Raw genomic sequence first — 19795 nt, forward strand, 5'->3', positions numbered from 1 at the left:
CAGAGGAGGAGAAAATACTACTAACTCATGGATTCACCTTTTATATGAGTTCCTTTATGGAGAAGTTGTTATTCAGATTTCTTGCAATTACAGAACACTCAGTATTTTTCCTTTGACCTTATAGTTAAACTCAACAATATCATCAGATAGCAATCCCTGGCGCCTCAATATGACAAAGTCTAATTGGAATGATATGTTTCTCTGCTAAATCACAGAACTAATTGAAGTCTCATAGATTGCCTTATCTGACACTATGGCCAACAGTTAATCCTGATATTAGTGAATATTAACCACCAGCAGAATGCATTCTCACTGGAAATGTTTAGCTTTCGCTTACTTAATTGTGTGTCTAGTTGTAATGAGGTAGGGCAATGTATGTCTTCGGCCATGTCTTTGAATTTATATGCAGACTAAAGAGAATAAAGCAGTGTACATTTACAAGAGGGACTTAAAGGGGACCTATCATGCAAAATGCACTTTTGTACGTCTTTTATACATGAATATGTGTCCCCGGTGTTCCAGGGAACTCACCAAGTGTCAGAAAACACAACCCTCTCTATTTTCCTCCATACCCAAATCTCTAAAAAAGGGTCTGGAACGGATCTGATAAAAACTGATCCAGATTTGAACACTGTCCTGACGTCAGGACGGTGGCGCTACGGCTATTGGGCCAACTCTCCACCTATCAGGGGAATGTGGGGTTGGGCCACGGCCGGCCATTGCCGCTCGAAAGCGCTGGAGACGCTGTAGTACATATGCCAGACCTGTAAGTGGCGCTGTAGTCTGCCACAAAAGCAGCGAAGAAGACTTCCCGCGCATGGTTACCATGGTTACCCTTCTGTTTATTCTCCGCTGTGGCTTTTTTTCTCCCTCCCCGAGGCAAGTGTTTGCTCCCGCTGCTTTAATTCAATGCAATCCCTCCCCGTCGAGGCAAGCACTGTAATTCTCTCCGGTTAGTCCACCAGCAGATGACAAACACCCATCTCTCCGCCTCTTCCAAGGAACGAGGGGACCGTGCGGCAGAGTTTCAGTTAGGTTTCTTTCGCCGGTCAAGATGTCCGTTAAAGTTTAAATCTTCTGGACAAAATTAGAAAAGTGCCGGTCAAAGGTCTTCTTTGTTATTTATTGAGCTTTAAAACAAATGAATAACGACTCTATATAATAATAGGCTATAAGAAAACACGGAGGACGGAGATCTATTTTTCTCCCCCTCTTCTGACTTGATCAGAGCACGCTCTCCTCTCCTGCAGGGGGGCGTGGTCAGCTGCAGCTCACAGAATCAGTCCCCTGCAAAAACAGTGCTGGAGAACAGCAAATAGAGCGAAATGAGGCATGGCTTAAAATCATGATCTGTTTGGTATTTTGAAAACAGAAACGTATAAATATACCTTATATAGGTATGGCCCTACAATATATCATTTAAATATAGCATGATAGGTCCACTTTAAATAAAATCCTTAAATTGGTTGGTATTAGATTACTTAAGCTTATGTCTGTCATATTTTGTTTTGGGGGGAAAAAAACATTATATTTTGATATAAAAAAACGAAGAACTATCATTTGCCATATGACAACAATTGTAATGAACATTGCAGTCTTCAGGGGATGCTTGACGGGTGTTGAATCCCTTAATAAATGCTCATTGTTTCTGATGGGATGTTAAAATATGTACATGTTGACTATTAAGTCGCACAAGTTGTCTTTCTATGGATCTGCTGTTGTTGCTGTATATATTGATATGTCATCTAAACATCCTCTATAGATTTCCTGAACTGTCTGACATCATTGGTCACATCCTCTTAGCTATATATAATTAAACCCATTTCCTTTCTGGCTAGACTCATATGTAATTCCATTTTCTTAATGTTCGTCTCAACCTTTCACCTCCTCCCTATTTGCCAACCCCCACATTTGATGTTGCTCTCATTACACATAGCTGACTTGGTTCAATGGGATGCTCATGGGAGAACCAAAGAAGCATCATTGCATTAGCCAGGGTCTGGAAAAGGAAATGCAGATAATTGTTAAGGCTCCCAAACCGTCTTGACTTCCCTTTCTGAGTCATCGATCATAATGGGACATGCATGTTGTTGACCTTTAAATGGTTCAGGTCTTCATGTTACATCACCATTGGCCCCTTATCGTGATCAGGTCCTAATAAAAGCACACAAAGGCCCATCAAGGCAAAGCTGCACCCAAAGGCAGATGCTAAACTGCATCTTAAGGCAGGACAAAGGCTGAATTGCAAATAAAGGCCAAGCTGTAGTTAAATGCAGGCTAAAGGCCAAACTGTAACTTAGCGCAGGCCAAAGGTGGAATTGCAACTAAAAGCAGGCTGAAGGCTAAACTGTACTCAAAGACAGGCCAAACAAAGGCAGGGAAGGTAATACAGCAGCAAAGAGTCTTGGCTCTCTGTAAATGCCACAATCTGTGAAGCATCAGAAAAGATCTCTGTACACTGGACACACAACACACTGAAACAACAGGAAGAAAGCTCAGAACAGCAGAAGAGGAAGAGTGAAGCTCAGAGTTATTTATCCTTGGCACATGGTGAGGAAAAGGGGGTCATTTGTTAAACTAAACAGGCTAAGGAGAGTAACCCTCAGCCAATAAAACACAAACAGCAAAATGGGCTTTTTTTTTAGGTGTCTCCAGTTAAAAAGTAATGTGTGTGTAAATATGTGATTTGTAAATGTGAAACACCATCCACACATGCATTTAAAAGATTTGCAAGCTCACAAATAAATTTGCAAATGTAAAACGGATCTGCAAATATGCAAAATATGTTTACAAATAAAAAAAAGATCTTTGAATATCTCTTTAACATTTACAACTTTCGATCAGGCATTTGTGAATCCATTTTGTATTTGTCGACCAAAAATGCACTTGTGGATCTCACATTTCTGCTTGTGGATCGTCTTTTTACACACATGGAGTTTTGAGACAAACTTTCCGCCGGTCTCGGCTAAAATCTACTTGTGTCACTCGGTTATTTTCGTAAAACACGTGATGGGCGGCTGATGACGACATTTCCGCATGGTTTTAAGTAAGAGCATGATGTTTAATAATGAACAGCGGAACGTTAGATGCATTCTTCATCACCATCACCATCATGTTATAGTGATACAGTTAGTTTGTGTTAGTTTATTGGTTCAATACAGCATATATCGAGCACATTCGTATGCATTGATGTTGAAGTACAGGCTACGCCACTTTCGGGTCCGGGGGGCTACAGCTGGCAGCGAAGCAGCCCAGAGATAACTCTTTCTTCATTGTTTTTTGTGTATTCAGCAGTGCTTGAATTGGGCCGGTATCACCGGTACGCAGTACCTGGACTTCAGATGTTTACCCATCTTCTTACTTCTTACTGCGTACCGGCACCTCATGACGCATCTAGGTATGTATATTTGTTGCGTTTATTCCCCTGTGTCCTCCCTGGCAGCTCCATTGATTCCCTCTCTCCTTTCCTGCTGAAAGATGCATGAGTGTACTCAGGGACGAGGAGTGAATTAACCAGCCGCCAGTAGGAGTCAGGCTTTAGCCATATCCGCTGCCTTTCATACTTTTTTTAAGTACAGTGAGCCTTTCTAAAATATACAGTAAAGAGACAAACCCACCAGCATTATAGGATATACTATATGACCTGATGCAGGCACATGTATAGGCTACGTCATGTTCTCTATGAGAGCCCCGGACACCTCCCTGATTAGTCGTGGAAAAAACATGCAATTTCTGAACGTGACAGTAAATATTCTGTTTTTTTTAAAAACGTTTCCATGTCTGTTAAAGTTTTTTTGTGTTTCTTTTTAATTACTGAATCAAAGATATGAGGATAAGGATAGAGGGAGTCGTATGTTGTACAGATTGTAAAGACCTTTGAGCCAAATTCTTGTTTTTGAGCTGTATAAATCAAATTGACTTGAAACAGTTGCTGATTTAGAGTACTGGTACCTTTTTTATTCCAATTCAAGCACTGGTATTCAGTCAAGCGGGTCAAAGTTACAAAGCACTTCACATCTTATTAATCGGCCTAGTTTTACCTTACCAGTGCAGTGGTAAGGTAAAAAGAGTTATTTCTGGGCTGCTTCGCTGCCAGCTGTAGCCCCCCGGACCCGAAAGTGGCGTAGCCTGTACTTCAACATCAATGCATACGAATGTGCTCGATATATGCTGTATTGAACCAATAAACTAACACAAACTAACTGTATCACTATAACATGATGATGATGGTGATGAAGAATGCATCTAACGTTCCGCTGTTCATTATAATACAAAAACATCATGCTCTTACTTAAAACCATGCGGAAATGTCGTCATCAGCAGGCCATCACGTGTTTTGCGAAAATAACCGAGTGACACGAGTAGATTTTAGCCGAGACCGGCGGAAAGTTTGTCTCAAAACTCTGTGTGTGTAAAAAGACGATCCACATGCAGAGATTTGAGATCAGAAATGTAAGATCCACAAGCGCATTTTTGGTCGACAAATACAAAATGGATTCACAAATGCCTGATCGAAAGTTGTAAATGTTAAAGAAATATTCAAAGATCTTTTTTTTTTATTTGTAAAAATATTTTGCCTATTTGCAGATCCGTTTTGCAAATTTATTCGTGAGCTTGCAAATCTTTGAAATGCATTTCTGGATGGTGTTTTACATTTACAAATCACATATTTACACACACATTATTTTTATGTTCACACAAATAATTATGAGACATACAGTATCTAAGCCCATATTGGAAACACACCTGAAAATGTTCACACTTTTTGCTCTTCAAAATATATACGCTCTTCTTCACTTTCTGGATGGCTGGTGGCATTTAACTTGCACATTAAAAGGCAAAGATTGGGTGCCAATGCAGTGATACATTTGTGTGACGAGGAGCTTTTTGTCTGGGAATGGGACTCCTAACAGCGATCTGATGAACATTCCAATGCTTGTCTAATCCAATCTGCATATATTTCAGATCAATTGTGTGCTTTTGGTTCAAACAACCTCTGTTTACGCTTAAATTATACCCTGGATTTAATAAATCTTCCAAACACATATGTGAATCATCATTGCAGGAGAAGGCAATGGTTGCCAATTCTCTCAGTGATGCTTGTTTAATCAGTAGAGTATATCATCCTAACATTGTAATAATCATTCAGTGGAGTCAAACTGTTTCTACGTAGAACCTCAACTCATTTGACTGTTATCTGCTAACATAAAGTAGAAAGAAAATCTCTGCAGACTCCATGACAGCCATATATGGATATCACCTGTCTCCTGACATATGGACAGATGCCCCTTTCACACCAAGGCTTTTCCCGTTCTAGCTCCGTGCTAGAGCTTTTCTGGTTCGGAACCGGTTCTTCGGTTCAGCTCCCGCTCTGTTCACACCGCTCAGAGCCCGACTGGTGCTGCGTCATCATTTGCGTCATGACTTACCGTTTGCGTGCCTGCTTCATAAAGCCAAACCGCGCGGAAACCCCTCACATCGACAACAACAACAATGACCGATTGTATTGAAGCGCTACTCGTTTTGGTTTTGCTCTGTCGAAACGAAATGGAAGAAATGGGACGACTTTACTACCAACTTTACAGTCGTCAGATGCTACATTCAAAAGTTCTTTACAATCATCATCATCATCAACTTCAACGACGATTCCGTAGGAGAAAGAAGGTAAATATACTTCCTATTCGATGGCGTTAGAGCTAGCTGTTAGCCTCTGCATGCGCCAAGCTCAAAATACCCAGCTTTGCAGCATTAATTACTATGGTATAACATTAAAACTGATGCCCCTGCCCCTGCCTCCGACGTAAGCGTGCTTGCTTTCTAGACCGACAACTTTTTGGTGCTTGAAACGAACCGGATTCCGGAGCTTAGAGGCGGCTCCGCTGCGGTGTGAACAGGAAAAACCCGTGCTTTTCAAGCTCCAGCTCCGAACCGGCCCTGGAACCGCATTGGTGTGAAAGGGGCATCTGGTGTGGATGATATGAGTACTCACTCTCAGTGTGTGTAGGCAGCACCAGTGTGGCCAGCAGCAGGAGATGAAGAGCTGCTCTGGTGAGAGGCAACAGCCGCCGGAATCTGAGATCCATGGTCTGACAGTCGGTACTCCCTCCTCTGGTCAGGACGCTGCTGCTGATTGGCTATGACCTCAAACAATCATCGAGTGACACCTGCGAAAAGAGAGTGGCTGTTAAGGATATATAGTTCATTAATGCTCTCCCACATGTTGTTCTACACATCTGGTGAAGGCAATGGGTCCTTTTATTTTGGTTTGATGCCTTTTTTAATATATAACATTCTTCTTTGTTTTTTATAATTAATAAGCAAAAGTGATGCAGCTGAGTGCAAACTTTGCAGTCTCTGTGTGAAATAATTAATGTGGCAATTAAATGTCGCCTTAGTGCCAATAAATCAATCAAAGTTTATTCATATAGCTCTATATCACAAATTACAAATTTCTCAGGGGGCTTAACCGTGTGTACAGCATAATACACTCTTTGTCCCTAAATCCAAACAGCATTCAAGGAAAATCAACAAAAAACACACAATAAATGGGGAAAAAAGAAGAAACCACTGGGAGAGCAACAGTAGATATCCCTCTCTGAGGACGGACAGACGTGAGTTAGGTGTTGAATGTATGTAAAGAGATAATACATTGAAAAGATAGACACGCCAAATGTTAGAAAAGATAATGTGTCTACATACAGTATATATATATATAGAAAGAGGCTGGATGCAGTTGGATATCAACAATCTCCCAGGTAAGGCCAAAAAAAAAATAGTATGGCGACCTAAGCAACAGGTGCAGCCAAGAACACAGTATGTAGGAGAAAAAAAGAAAGATTTCAACTTTCAGACTATAAGGTACAGATCCTGACAGACGAGTTGCAAAGAAAAGGAGTCTGAGTGTGACAGAAAAAAGTAGGCAGAGGTAGTAGTAACATTTCACCCTTTGTGTTTTCTTTGTGAATGCATATCATACGCAAAAGGCCCACAATCCTTTTGCGTATTCCCCATTTTTGTATTCTGAGCTTCTTTATACTGGGGGTTGTTTTCTTATCTGTGTATTGTTAACGGGTCATTGATACCGTCAGTGTATCATTTGGTTTCTTGTTGAGTTGAAGTTCTCTGCAGTGTTTGTGTTTTCAGTTCCCCCTGTGGGCTCAACGCGGCAGTCTAATATCTTTTCACACTGTGTCTGTTTGTGTGTTGCTATAGCTACCAAGAACACACAGCTTGGTTCTTTTAACACATTCATGATTATAGCTTGTTATTTTAAGTGCGCATGTCTAGCCATGCATGATTTTGCTTTCTTTAATGAAGTATTCTGATTATGTTTTCCGTGACGTCATGTGTCGCACAGTACATGATTTGTATTCCTAAACGCAGGTGATACTAATGAAGCTTCCTGTAACTTTAAATGACTCAGCATGCAAAATCAGTAATGCACCCTTTACCTGACCCTCTAAACCAGTGACCACCAACTGGCGGCCCGCGGGCCACATCCGGCCCGCCAGACATTCTCATCCGGCCCGCACGGCGGGGGTGACTGTGGCTTAATAAAAATAAAAAAAGTGAGAAAGTTGCATGCTTTGTGATATGATGACGTCTGAGATTATACTCTTTTGCAGCAGCGACCGTTTCAGTGCAGATAAGGCAAACAGGTGTAGCCTTATTGAACGATGGCATGATGGATGCGTATTTATCCGTCCATTCCTCATAAAACTGCGGTTTTCCACGTCAACTTTACGCTTGAGGCTCTTTCACAGTGACATTTTTGCGTGCCTGGCAAAAAATGCTCTTATATCCTGGTAAACAATTTTCTTATATCCTGCAATCGTTTCCCACCAATCAGGACAAGGTATTAATAAAAAAGTTGATTCCTTTCCCTGCCAATCAGGACTACTTTCAGTTTTATTACCCCAGATACAGGCTTATAATTTTTTTTATTATTTTTTCAATAAAGTCAACATATTAATCAATTATTCACTATTTATTATATTATGATTTATATATATATATAAAAATCTCTGGCCCCCGAAAGTGTCTCTTGGATTAATTTAGGCCCTCGGACAAATGTAGTTGGTGACCCCTACTCTAAACAATGTGTGTGTGTGTGTGTGTGTGTGTGTGTGTGTGTGTGTGTGTGTGTGTGTGTGTGTGTGTGTGTGTGTGTGTGTGTGTGTGTGTGTGTGTGTGTGTGTGTGTGTGTGTGTGTGTGTGTGTGTGTGTGTGTGTGTGTGTGTGTGTGTGTGTGTGTGTGTGTGTGTGTGTGTGTGTGCATCTGATTTCTGGGGCAAGAACATTGCAAGACTATGCTGAATATTACAACACTCATTTCAGCCAGGTTAATATCTTTGAGAGCACAGCGCTGAGAAATGAAGAGCACCTGCAGTGCCAGAAGCTCCTGCCTCATGTTCCTGATATTAGTCTGCACCATCCTGAGCAAAACATGAACTTCTTAACCAGTGCAACAACACTCAGCGGCAGTTCTATTCCAGGTGAAGCACCAGGGGCCAGGCGGGTGCCAGCTGTTGCTTTAGAGGGGTCAGTTCAATCTGTTCTGTTATGGTTTGAAACCAAAATATAAAACATTTTTACCTTTAAAATGTCATAAAAAAATGATATGAAACAATGTGGCTGTAAATACAAGCAACAAAAACAACCAGCAGCTTAAAAGTTTTGTTTTTTGTTATTGTTTAACATCACAAATATATTTTTAGATCAACTTTATTTGACCAGATTTAGCATTTAGTGTAAAAAGTCAAATGCTCCCACAACTCCTAAGCTAACAGTCAGTGTGTTATAGCTCACTTCCTCCTGGCAAAAACCACAAACACATCCACGACCCTGACACAGCACATATGACAACAGAAAACTGTACAAACAAACATCTTATTCAAAGGGGGAAACATAATAACTGAGACCTCTAAACCCACTTCCTCGCACCAAGCCCGGTGCCAGCAGAAGCAACCGAAGTTTTGTAAAACTCTGAATGGTCAGTGGTTTGACCAATCTGAACGACTAAAAAAAACATACTGGAATAGTACAAACGATGCTCCATAGCATCAGCACAGCACATAACATCACTAGTGTCAATATCTGTATTTATAGCAGTTTAAACAACTGCCAAAACAATTGATTCTGATGAGGTAAAGGGTGTTTACTATAGTTTTAGATTACCACATTGCTGTGGTGTAGCTGGATCCACATCATACTACTGTGACCGTGCTGTGTTAACATCTTGTTCTGCTGCCACCATTAAACAAAACCTACATGTTGTAGTCCTTTCGTCCATGGGTAAGTTTACACAGGTATTTGTTTTATATTAATAATTCGTCCTCTTTCTTTGAATTACCATTGTTGGTGGGCTCTACTTCCTGGTGGAGCAAAAGTTGTGGCTAAGGGCTGAGAAGACTTACATCTTTGAAGCAGCCAATTGGGCCAAACCATGTGTTGCCATGTCAAGAGGGGTGTTCTTTGTATGGTGTGTCCATCTTATTCACCCCTTGTGTGTTTCACTGTGTCAGGTAGTTTGTACAGTTAACACTTATTTAGTTGCTGTTATATTGATTACAGTTATTTTGTGTTGACCTCTTTTAGAGGCCAAGTTATTAAGATTTGTGGTTTACGTTTTTTCATACTAATTAGTATTGGCGAGATGACAGAAAATGTTATTAGGAATAATTATTCACAATTGGAATCATACAATAGCATCATAAATGCTTAATAACAACATTAGGCTATGTTTCAACAATCAAAGATTACATTTATCTATCAGAGCACTCACAAAAGTACAGTATGTACTATCAGAGACTAGATATATTTATGAATCTACTCCCTATACAGCTGTTTGCAGTGTATTTTTCTATCTATATTTCTCTCTCTTGTCCTCCTGTTTGTGTACTGCCTCAATGGGGAAAAGGAATGTTGGCCTTCAGCTTTATTTAAAACCACAAAAATAAGAAACCAAAGGTTGATGTATCATGCCAATCTAGTTCTTTCGCTGTACTCAAATCAGCGACACACCTACTATACGCACAAACCCATGACCTCGACACAGCACACATGACAACATCACCAAGTTATATAGATACCAGCGACGTGCAGTCAGGGGAGGCAGGGGAGGCAGAGCCTCACCTGTCATACTCCAATGTAACGGAAAAACAATTAAAGAAAAACTAAATAGTAATAATAATAAAATGTCTCCACTGATCTGTGTTGTAAGCAGGGGTTAAATTGGGATTTGACATGTGGGGGGGGCTGTGTTTTTTTTGGGGGGGGGGGGGGGGGAGGCCCAATCCTAAAGCAACTGCTCCTGTATCAGATGCACTATTTGATGCCACCAATCGAGACAGTACACATAGAAAGTATGTTAATTAGACCGTCTTTTTATTGGTATTATTTAACTGGAATGAATTTACATTTGAAACTATTAATATATACACAAACATTTTTCACAAATTACAGACCTTCAAATTGCCATTTTAAGTCAACATTTCTCTGCACACTTACTCAAGAACATTAAAAAAAAAACGATATGAGTACAGAGACATTACCCTATCTGAACTGATTGAGGAATGAAAGTCCACATCAATATAAGCAGTTCAACAACATTACTGTATGTACGACCAGCTACTTCATCAAATCCCAGATGGGCTGATAGGGGGAAGCCTGTGTAGTCGTGCATCTTTGTCTACAGGCTAAATGGTCTGCAGACCTTCTGGTAGCCACCCACTTCCTCACATATTTCGTGGGGTCCCAAGAGGTAAGAGGAGGTCCAACCATTTGAATGAACATTAGAGCAGAGACATTTTGAGTTTTCAGTTGTGAGCGCATTGATGTTACAACTGCATTCATTTCTGAGAAACCCCTCTCACACTCTGCACTGCTCACAGCAATGGTTTCCACTGCATTCTTAAGCTTTAGAAGGGACATGTGCATCGGCACACTGGCATTCTCCTTAAAGTCCCTATAACTTTGCTTAACACCAGAGAATCCGATTTTCAAAAGAGTGCATAGCTCTCTTATTTCACACTCACCATACATTAATGGTAGAGGGCTTGGCCATGTCTTTGTATCAAGAACATTGACCTTTTGAAAGAGGGATTCCTCTTCACTTGTGACCATCCTTGTTTCCATGCTTTTGCATAGTGCTGCATAAAACTTTGTGGGATCTATTATCTCCTGCCTTGGGTCATTGCGTAGTGTTATGCCATTAAAAACACCTTGCTGCTCTGCCTCACATGCGGTTTTGTAGAACAGACCACTGTCTGGGTTCCTGCTCATGGTTTTAAAAACATCTAGCTGTCTTTTGATCAGATTTACTGATTGAGACAGTCTAATGTCTCTCGACTGTAGAGCCTCAGACAGGTCTTTCAGCTCCTCAAGTGCATCCATCATCAGTCCCAGGTTTTTAACAAAAGCAACTGACGTCAGCTTTGCTGCTAGCCCCTCATACATGCATCTATCATTTGAGGAACGGTTCACATCTACACTTGCAGATGTGAGGTGATGATAGAGTGCAGCATACATGGTCCAAACAGTATTTACTGTCCTAAAAGATGAAGCCACCCACCTTATCCCGAGGACGCGACCAATCTTCCTCAAGCATACACCTACTTCAGAGACTGCAGCATCAAGCTCTCTTAAGTTCTTTGGTGACTGATGATAGAGACAGTATAGCTTGTCAAGAAAAGCTGTGAAGTGGTTGGTTTCGGTGCAGTGCTTGACTGCATCTGACACAGACAACTCCAACCTATGGTTTAGACAATGCCAGCCTATGAGGCCTGGGTACTTACTTCTCAGTTTTGTGTAGACACCATTCTTTCTGCCTACCATTACGGAGGCTCCATCTGAGCAGAATCCCACCAGACATTCTTTCAGAAAAGCATCATCAAGACCATATTTCTGTAGACAGTTCAGTAGTTGACTAATGATTCCATCTGCAGTTGTACTCTCTAGCTCGAGAAGATCTAGGAAGAAGGTCACTGGCTCTGAGCTATCAACTGACGTTCTTAGGTACACAATAAGACAAGACTTCTTGCTTAATGATGTGCTTTCATCCACAAGAACAGTTAGCTTTGGTCGGGTCACTTTGATACTTGCCAATAGGGCTTCCCTCATTTCTTTTGAGATAAAATGTACAATGTCTGTACATGTAACATTTGAGTGGAGTACGCGGCCAACATTTACACCATTTATCATTTGTAGTTCTATTAGTCCAGGATGATCAGAGTATGGCCGGTTATTTTTTGCAATGTAGTATGCCGTTCTAAAGACATTATGGGTGGAAGCCAAAATGTCTTTTTGAGTTTTTAGAAAGCTTGATTTTAAAGCTTCTTCATTTTGTCTTTTTACTATGTCCTGTGCTAATTTGTGACTCTGTGAGACACTATGTTCATTTATTTTCTTTCTCAAAGATTTCATTTGCTTCTCATTGCTGTTGCCATATGGGCCTACCCTACAGTTCTGCCATTCAGTAGAGAATGAGTACCTCTGTTTCCCTGTTCTCATTGCCCCAAGGGAACCCGCTTCCCTGCATGATTTGCATCCTATTTTTTTATTTCCAATTATTAGAAATGGATATTTCTGTGTAAAATATTCAAATTGACTTTGATTCCAGCAGTCAGGCAAGTTGTCAGCCTTTCCTACACTGCTTCCCTGCTCTGCTCCTCTGTCCTCCTCAAACTGCCCTGCTCTGCTCTCTTCAGGCTGCCCTGCCCCTCTGTCCTCCTCAGGCTGCTCTGCTCTGCTCTGCTCTCCTCAGGCTGCCCTGCTCCTCTGTCCTCCTCAGGCTGCTCTGCTCTGCTCTCTTCAGGCTGCCCTGCCCCTCTGTCCTCCTCAGGCTGCTCTGCTCTGCTCTCCTCAGGCTGCCCTGCTCCTCTGTCCTCCTCAGGCTGCTCTGATCTGCTCTCCTCAGGCTGCCCTGCTCCTCTGTCCTCCTCAGGCTGCTCTGATCTGCTCTCCTCAGGCTGCCCTGCTCCTCTGTCCTCCACAGGCTGCTCTGCTCTGCTCTTCTCAGGCTGCTCTGCTCTGCTCTCCTCAGGCTGCCCTGCTCCTCTGTCCTCCTCAAACTGCCCTGCTCCTCTGTCCTCCTCAGGCTGCTCTGCTCTCCTCTCCTCAGCCTGCTCTACTCCTCTCCTCTCCTCTCGTTCCTCCACTCCCTTCCCTTCTTTACGCTGCTCTGATCCTCTCTCTTTTCCAAGCTTCCCTGCTCGCCCATCACCTGCCTTGTTCTGCTCAACTCTGCATTTAAATGTAGGATAATTAACAAAGGAACTTATGGTGAATAAATAAAAGATACAAATGGCTTTGACACGCTAAGCAGCAGTGATGTCTTGCATACCTTTTAAAGAAGTCTGTAAGTTTCCTCTTTTTTGCTTCACTCATTTCTCATTTCTGCATCATGCCTCACTTTAACCTCTGAAACTTTCAAAGAGAAAGGAAATAAATATATGCATATCTCAGCTTTATGCACACACATACATAGCATCAGGCTGGGGCCAGTTATTTCATGAGAGGGGCACAATAAAAGCAGGTTAAATTGACAAAGACAGTATAAAGTAATTTTGTAAAATAAACATATAATACAGTAATTGGTATTTGTTTTGGTCAATTTAAGTTACAGTCCTGTGTTTCAGTAGTTTTTTTCATTTTTAGTATTTGTTTTAGTAACTTTAAGTGACAATTTAATTAAAAAACATAAACAGTATTTGCTTTTATAAGGTAATGAACAGTTTAATCTCCACTGTACATCCGGGTCTCTGATTTGATTTAGTTCCAATAAATCGTAATATTGTAACTTTTTTTTGGAGGGGTCAGTGTTACGGGGGCACTCGCCCCTGTTTGCCCCCCCCCTAGAACCGCCCCTGCATAGCATGGTTTAGGAAACGGGCGCTCTGCACGGAGGAACCGCAGCAGAGTCCCGCGGGAGGTGCTGCAGTGTAGCTCACGATCGGAGCAGAGACACACGTTCACTGACACTAAGCCGACAAACTATAGCTGGTCGCAGAGATCTGCTATTCTAAAATAAAGTCCACAATATCGACCACTGGCTGGTGTCTTTCTCTTAGTTTAAGAAACGCTTGATTTGATCAAAAGTTAGTCAAACAAAAAAACGTTATTTAACTTAATGGTAGTCGAACGTAAAAGTAGAATATCAGAGCAATTCATGTTAAGAAACCTGTCAGCGTATTACCTATTTTTCTCCACACCTTTCCCGGATTCACCTGTCACTGCTGGCTGTCTGTGTGACTGACGGAAGAGACTGTGTGGTCGCCGATCAGCAAAGTAGATTTGAAGAAAATAAATAAGGGGGAACCCCGCGAAAAAAAAGTGCAAGTCATCGTCGCGTCTTCTTATTTATGCTCCCTACAGCTAGAAAGAGTGTTTTATTGATTTTTCGAATTATTAAGAACCTTAAACATATAGAAAGAAAAGTTTTAACATGTATATCTTTTTTGTGTAAACATATTGTAACGGACTGGTTATAATGTTGATGTTTGATGTGTTTGTTGTTCAGAGTTTGTTTGCATTTTACAGAGTGTCAGTGAACGTGCCACTGTTTTGATGGACGGTTCTTGTGACCTGTAGCTGTGGGTTTGGGTGGGAGAGTGTTGTCTGGTTGGTTGGGGCTGGAAGAGGGAGGTTCCTGGAGGGGGAGACGCGGGAAGCGAGAGAAGAGCTTGGGGAATATGTGACGGAGAGTGAGGATATACGACAGAGTTAGTGGATTGTTTGGCGTGGTTATGGCCAACAGTAACCTGTGATCTGTATAATAAACTCCCGGATAAAGGACAAACCAAGCCTCCCTGTGTTCCTGTAGCGAGACGCTACATTTGGTGTCAGAAGTAAAAGTTCAACTCCGGATTAACGACAGCTAACTAGCGGCGTGCTACAGTGATTGCTGCCATACAGCCTACAGTTTCCATCTCGGTGAGAACATGTCGCTGTGGGACTACTCTAAAATTAAACGGGAGGAGGAAGCTGACGAGCGGCAACACTTCGGTGCTACTGAGGGTCGGGGAAGGGGAATGACTATGAGAATGGCCGCTGAGGCTGGCTTTGACCGCCCCGGCTACTTCCCCGATAGAGACGCCACACACGGGAAAACAGAGACAAAGAGGGCAGGCACGAGTCAACACACTGAGCAGCACAGAGAAGCCCTCCCCTCATCTATGAAAACACCCAGGTATGATGGCAAAGCTAACTGGGAAGCATTCCAGGCACAATTTGAATTGCTAGCCAAGGCTGGCAGGTGGTCTGCTGAAGAAAAGGCCCTCCAGCTCGCAATGTGCCTTACTGGGGATGCTTTAACCAGCCTGCTGCTACTTAACCCTGATGATAGGAGTGACTATGATGCTTTGGTGGGAGCTTTAAAGAAGCGCTTTGGACTATGCTCTGCAGCTAGCCTGCTCCGCTCTGAACTGTGTAGCCGCAAGCGACGGCCTGGGGAGCCACTGAGGGAGCTCGCCAACGACATTGAGGGGCTGGTTCACCGCACCTATACTCACATGCCTCCTGTTATCCAGAGTGAGTTAGCCCGGGACTACTTCCTCCAGGGCCTACTACCAGCCGACCTGCGTACACAGACTTTGCTCGCCCACCCCAAGTCTCTACAGGAGGCTTTGGAGCTAGCCACAGAGAGAGAGATGCTATGTACTGCTTCATGGAGTGCGGATGACCACACACCGAAGGTGAGCGCCGCATGCGGTATTGAGCTGAATACAGCAGAGCCGGCCTGGGTGGAAAAATTGACACAGCTTGTGCGTGCCACCACACTGAGACAGGAGGAGTCTCAGAGACCCCGCCAGAGGATCTGCTGGGGGTGTGGACAGCCTGGCCATCTGGTTCGAGATTGCCCTCGCAGCACAGCTAACCAGGGAAACGGGGCCGGGTCTGCATAACCGGGACAATGCGGACCCCTGATGATGTGTCCCGTCCCTCTTCAAATGAGGAAACGTCGCAGCGCATTAACCAAGTAGAAGTGTTACAACCAACAGAAGAGGCTGACGGCCAGCCGGAGCGAATCATCAGGCTGGGCCGAACCTGGGTTGAGGACTGCTGGTATGCCCCAGTGACTATTGCGGGAACAGACTGTTTTGCGCTGGTCGACACAGGTTCTTTAGCAACCCTTGTGAAGCCTGAAACAGTGAGAAATAAAACAACTATTTGCCCCACCATAGTGAAATTACAGACAGTTACCGGGGAACGATGTCCGATGGTGGGAGAGACAATTGTGACAATGGGGGTGGGAAAGAAGTCTGTTCGCTGCCCAGTGTGGGTCGCAGACCTGGAAGATTGCATCCTGGGGCTGGAGGTTCTTGGGACATTAGACTGTGTCATTGACACAAAGAGGGGTACACTCACTTTTCCAGATGGACAGGTCGTTCAGATGTGTAGGCGGCCACCCCAGACAGGCTGTCGTGTGACCCACACCATTATAACACAGACAACCGAGACAGTGACCGACGCCGTTGCTTGTTGCGACTCCCAGATGACGGCACCTGCACAAACCCCCACCCTGCCGACCCTGGACCCTTGTCTTCACCCAGTCATTGCTGCAGAACCTGTCGCCGATGAGAGAGTTTCGGCAGTGACAGAGGTCTGGCAGAGAAACTCTGATGGACTAACTCCCAATGAGCAGAACCTGCTGCTGCAGCTCTTGCTGGAATTCAAAGACTGTTTTTCACTGTCTGAGACCGATATTGGCCGGACAGATCTCATCGAACACAACATCGACACTGGAGATGCACAGCCCATTAGAATGAGACCACGACGCCTCCCTCTGGCCAGACAAGCTGCAGCGGATAAAGCACTGGGGGAGATGCAACGGGCTGGACTCATCGAACCCTCCAACAGCCCCTGGGCCGCTCCAGTAGTCATGGTTCCTAAGAAAAAGAAGGAGGACTTTCGGTTCTGCGTAGACTTCAGACCGCTCAATAAAGTGACCAAGAAGGACCTGTACCCACTTCCTCGCATCGATGAGGCACTCGATACAGTGGCAGGGTCTTCCTGGTTCTCCTCCCTGGATCTACGCAGCGGATATTGGCAGGTCCCCCTTTGCCCTGAGGCCAGACAGAAGACAGCCTTCATCACCAACGGGGGTTTATGGCAGTTTAAAGTTCTTCCATTCGGCCTCTGTAATGCCCCTGCCACGTTTGAGAGGCTTATGGACCAGGTACTGGCAGACATCCCCCGCCATGAGTGTGTTGTTTACCTGGACGACATCCTCGTCCATGGGAAATCCTTCGAATCAGCTCTCGGGGCCATCAAACGTGTGCTGGTGAGAGTGGCTGGAGCAGGACTGAAATTGCACCCCCAGAAGTGCTGTTTTGTGAAGCGTGAGGTGACTTTTCTCGGTCACAGGCTAACGGAGGGCGGCGTCGGCATCATGGGAGAGAAGGTGCAGGCTGTGAAGGACTGGCCCACCCCCAGCTCTGTGCAGGACCTGAAGAGCTTCCTGGGCCTGTCTTCCTACTACAGGAGGTTTGTGAAAGGGTTCTCCTGCATAGCTACGCCGCTGTTCCGCCTGTTACAGAAAGGAGAGGTGTTTTCATGGACAGTGGGGTGTCAAGCAGCATTTGCTTTACTACAGGAAGCCCTAGTGGAGGCACCGATCCTCTTTCCCCCTGACCCCACCCTTCCCTTCATCCTCGACACCGATGCCAGCAACAGTGGAGCAGGAGCCGTGCTGGCCCAGGTGACACCAGAAGGAGAGAGAGTAGTGGCCTACTATAGCAGAACATTTAACAAAGCTGAACGCCGCTACTGTGTCACCAGACGGGAACTGCTTGCTGTGGTCAGCGCCATCCGGCACTTCAGGTACTACCTAGGGGGCCTCCACTTCACAGTCCGGACTGATCACTCTGCCTTACAGTGGCTCATGTCCTTCAAAGAACCAGAAGGTCAGCTGGCACGCTGGATTGAAGAGTTACAAGCATATGACTTCACCATAATTCACAGACCTGGCGTGCAGCACGGCAACGCTGATGCACTCTCCCGCCGCCCCTGCTACAGTGATGACTGCCGCTACTGCGTGAAGAGAGAGACACAGGAGAGGGAATGTCTACAGGCTGAGGTGATATGTGCAGCTGTGGGACCAGTCGGGGCATCAACTGACCATGGACTTTTAGCTGTAGATGCTGCCGAATGGAGGAAGAATCAGGAGGGGGATGTCGACATCAGGCCGGTGACCGCTTGGGTGGCTGCACAACACAAACCCCGGTGGGAACAGATCTCTGAGTTTTCTCGTGCCACAAAAGGGTTATGGTCAATGTTCGAAGCCCTGCGGCTGTGTGATGGAGTGCTGCAGAGGTGGAAGGAACCGGCTACAGGAGAGACACGGTGGCAGGTGGTGGTGCCGAGGACCCTGCGGGAGACGGTACTTCGGTCAGTGCATGGAACTCCAGGATCTGGTCACTTTGGGGTCTCTAAGACTCTCCGCCGCCTGCGACAGAGATTCTACTGGGGCCAACACAGACGAGACGTGGAAGATTACTGTCGCCGCTGCGACAGCTGCACTGCACGTAAGGGCCCTACCGACAGATCTCATGCCCAGCTCCAGCAATTTCCGGTAGGGTGCACAATGGAGAGGATCGGGATCGACGTTCTTGGGCCGTTTCCCCGCACAGAAAAAGGGAACCGCTACATCCTCACAGCCATGGACTACTTCACTAAGTGGCCTGAGGCATACAGCCTACCAAATCAAGAGGCAGAGACTATTGTGGATGCTTTGGTGGAGGGAATGTTTAGCAGATTCGGGGCGCCTGAAGTCATACACACAGACCAGGGCCGGAACTTTGAGTCCCGAGTGTTTAAGGCTATGTGCGAAAAACTGGGGTCCCATAAGACCCGCACCACACCCCTTCACCCACAGAGCGACGGCCTCGTAGAAAGGTTCAACCGCACACTGGCTCAACAGCTTGCCATAGTGACGGCAAAACACCAAAGAGACTGGGACGCCCATGTCCCCCTCGTGCTGATGGCGTACCGGTCTGCGGCCCAAGATTCCACTTCCTGCTCCCCTGCCCTCCTCATGTTAGGAAGGGAGATGCGCACGCCAGGCGAGATGATGATGGGCTTACCCCCCGACGCTCCTGTGGACCCCCCAGGGTTCGAATATGCCAGGAAACTCCAGGAACGGTTACAGTCTGCTCACGACTTTGCCAGGCGCCAGCTACAGAGTGCAGGGGCGAGGCAGAAGAGGAACTACGATGTGCATGCTAGAGGACGGCATTTCAGTGCTAGCGAGTTGGTCTGGGTGTATAACCCACAGAGGAAGAAGGGAAGATGCCCAAAGCTGGACAGCAACTGGGAAGGGCCCTGCAGGGTTCTGGAGAGACTGAGTGAGGTCGTCTACAGGGTCCAACTGCAGAGGAGAGGGAGAATAGTTGCTCTTCACCGGGACAGGTTGGCACCCTATCGGGGTACAGCGACACCACTAGGATCAGTTGGTGAGACACAGCGGGCTAGGGACACTATTCTTTCTTCTTCCCAAACCCCCTCCCATGACCCAGCGACCTTGCCTGGTTCCCCACAACCTGGACTTTTTTTCCCTTGCCCTACTCTGAGCCCCACGGTGGGCCTGTTTCCCCCTGCCGCAGACCAGGCACGGCCGCAGAGAAATCGCAGACCCCCCTAACCACCTGAGAGACTTTGTTTATTCCCTCGAGGACGAGGGACTTTGAGGAGGGGGGAAAGTGTAACGGACTGGTTATAATGTTGATGTTTGATGTGTTTGTTGTTCAGAGTTTGTTTGCATTTTACAGAGTGTCAGTGAACGTGCCACTGTTTTGAT

The 19795-nt window shown here is 45.0% G+C and overlaps 1 protein-coding gene across 7 annotated transcripts in view; it reads right to left on the reverse strand.

Annotated features, from left to right (window-relative positions):
* ptprfa (protein tyrosine phosphatase receptor type Fa) overlaps window positions 1–19795 on the reverse strand; it is a 234625-nt gene that overhangs the window by 188922 nt on the left and 25908 nt on the right. For all 7 annotated transcript variants that reach the window (XM_034147181.1, XM_034147179.1, XM_034147182.1 and 4 more), the window contains exon 2: window positions 5990–6164. In XM_034147181.1, the coding sequence (XP_034003072.1) occupies window positions 5990–6083 (94 nt within the window). In that variant the 5' untranslated portion in view covers window positions 6084–6164. The remainder of the gene's footprint in view (window positions 1–5989; window positions 6165–19795) is intronic.

The sequence above is a fragment of the Trematomus bernacchii genome, unplaced genomic scaffold, assembly GCF_902827165.1.
Source record: "Trematomus bernacchii unplaced genomic scaffold, fTreBer1.1, whole genome shotgun sequence".
NCBI classification, from domain to species: Eukaryota; Metazoa; Chordata; class Actinopteri; order Perciformes; family Nototheniidae; genus Trematomus; species Trematomus bernacchii.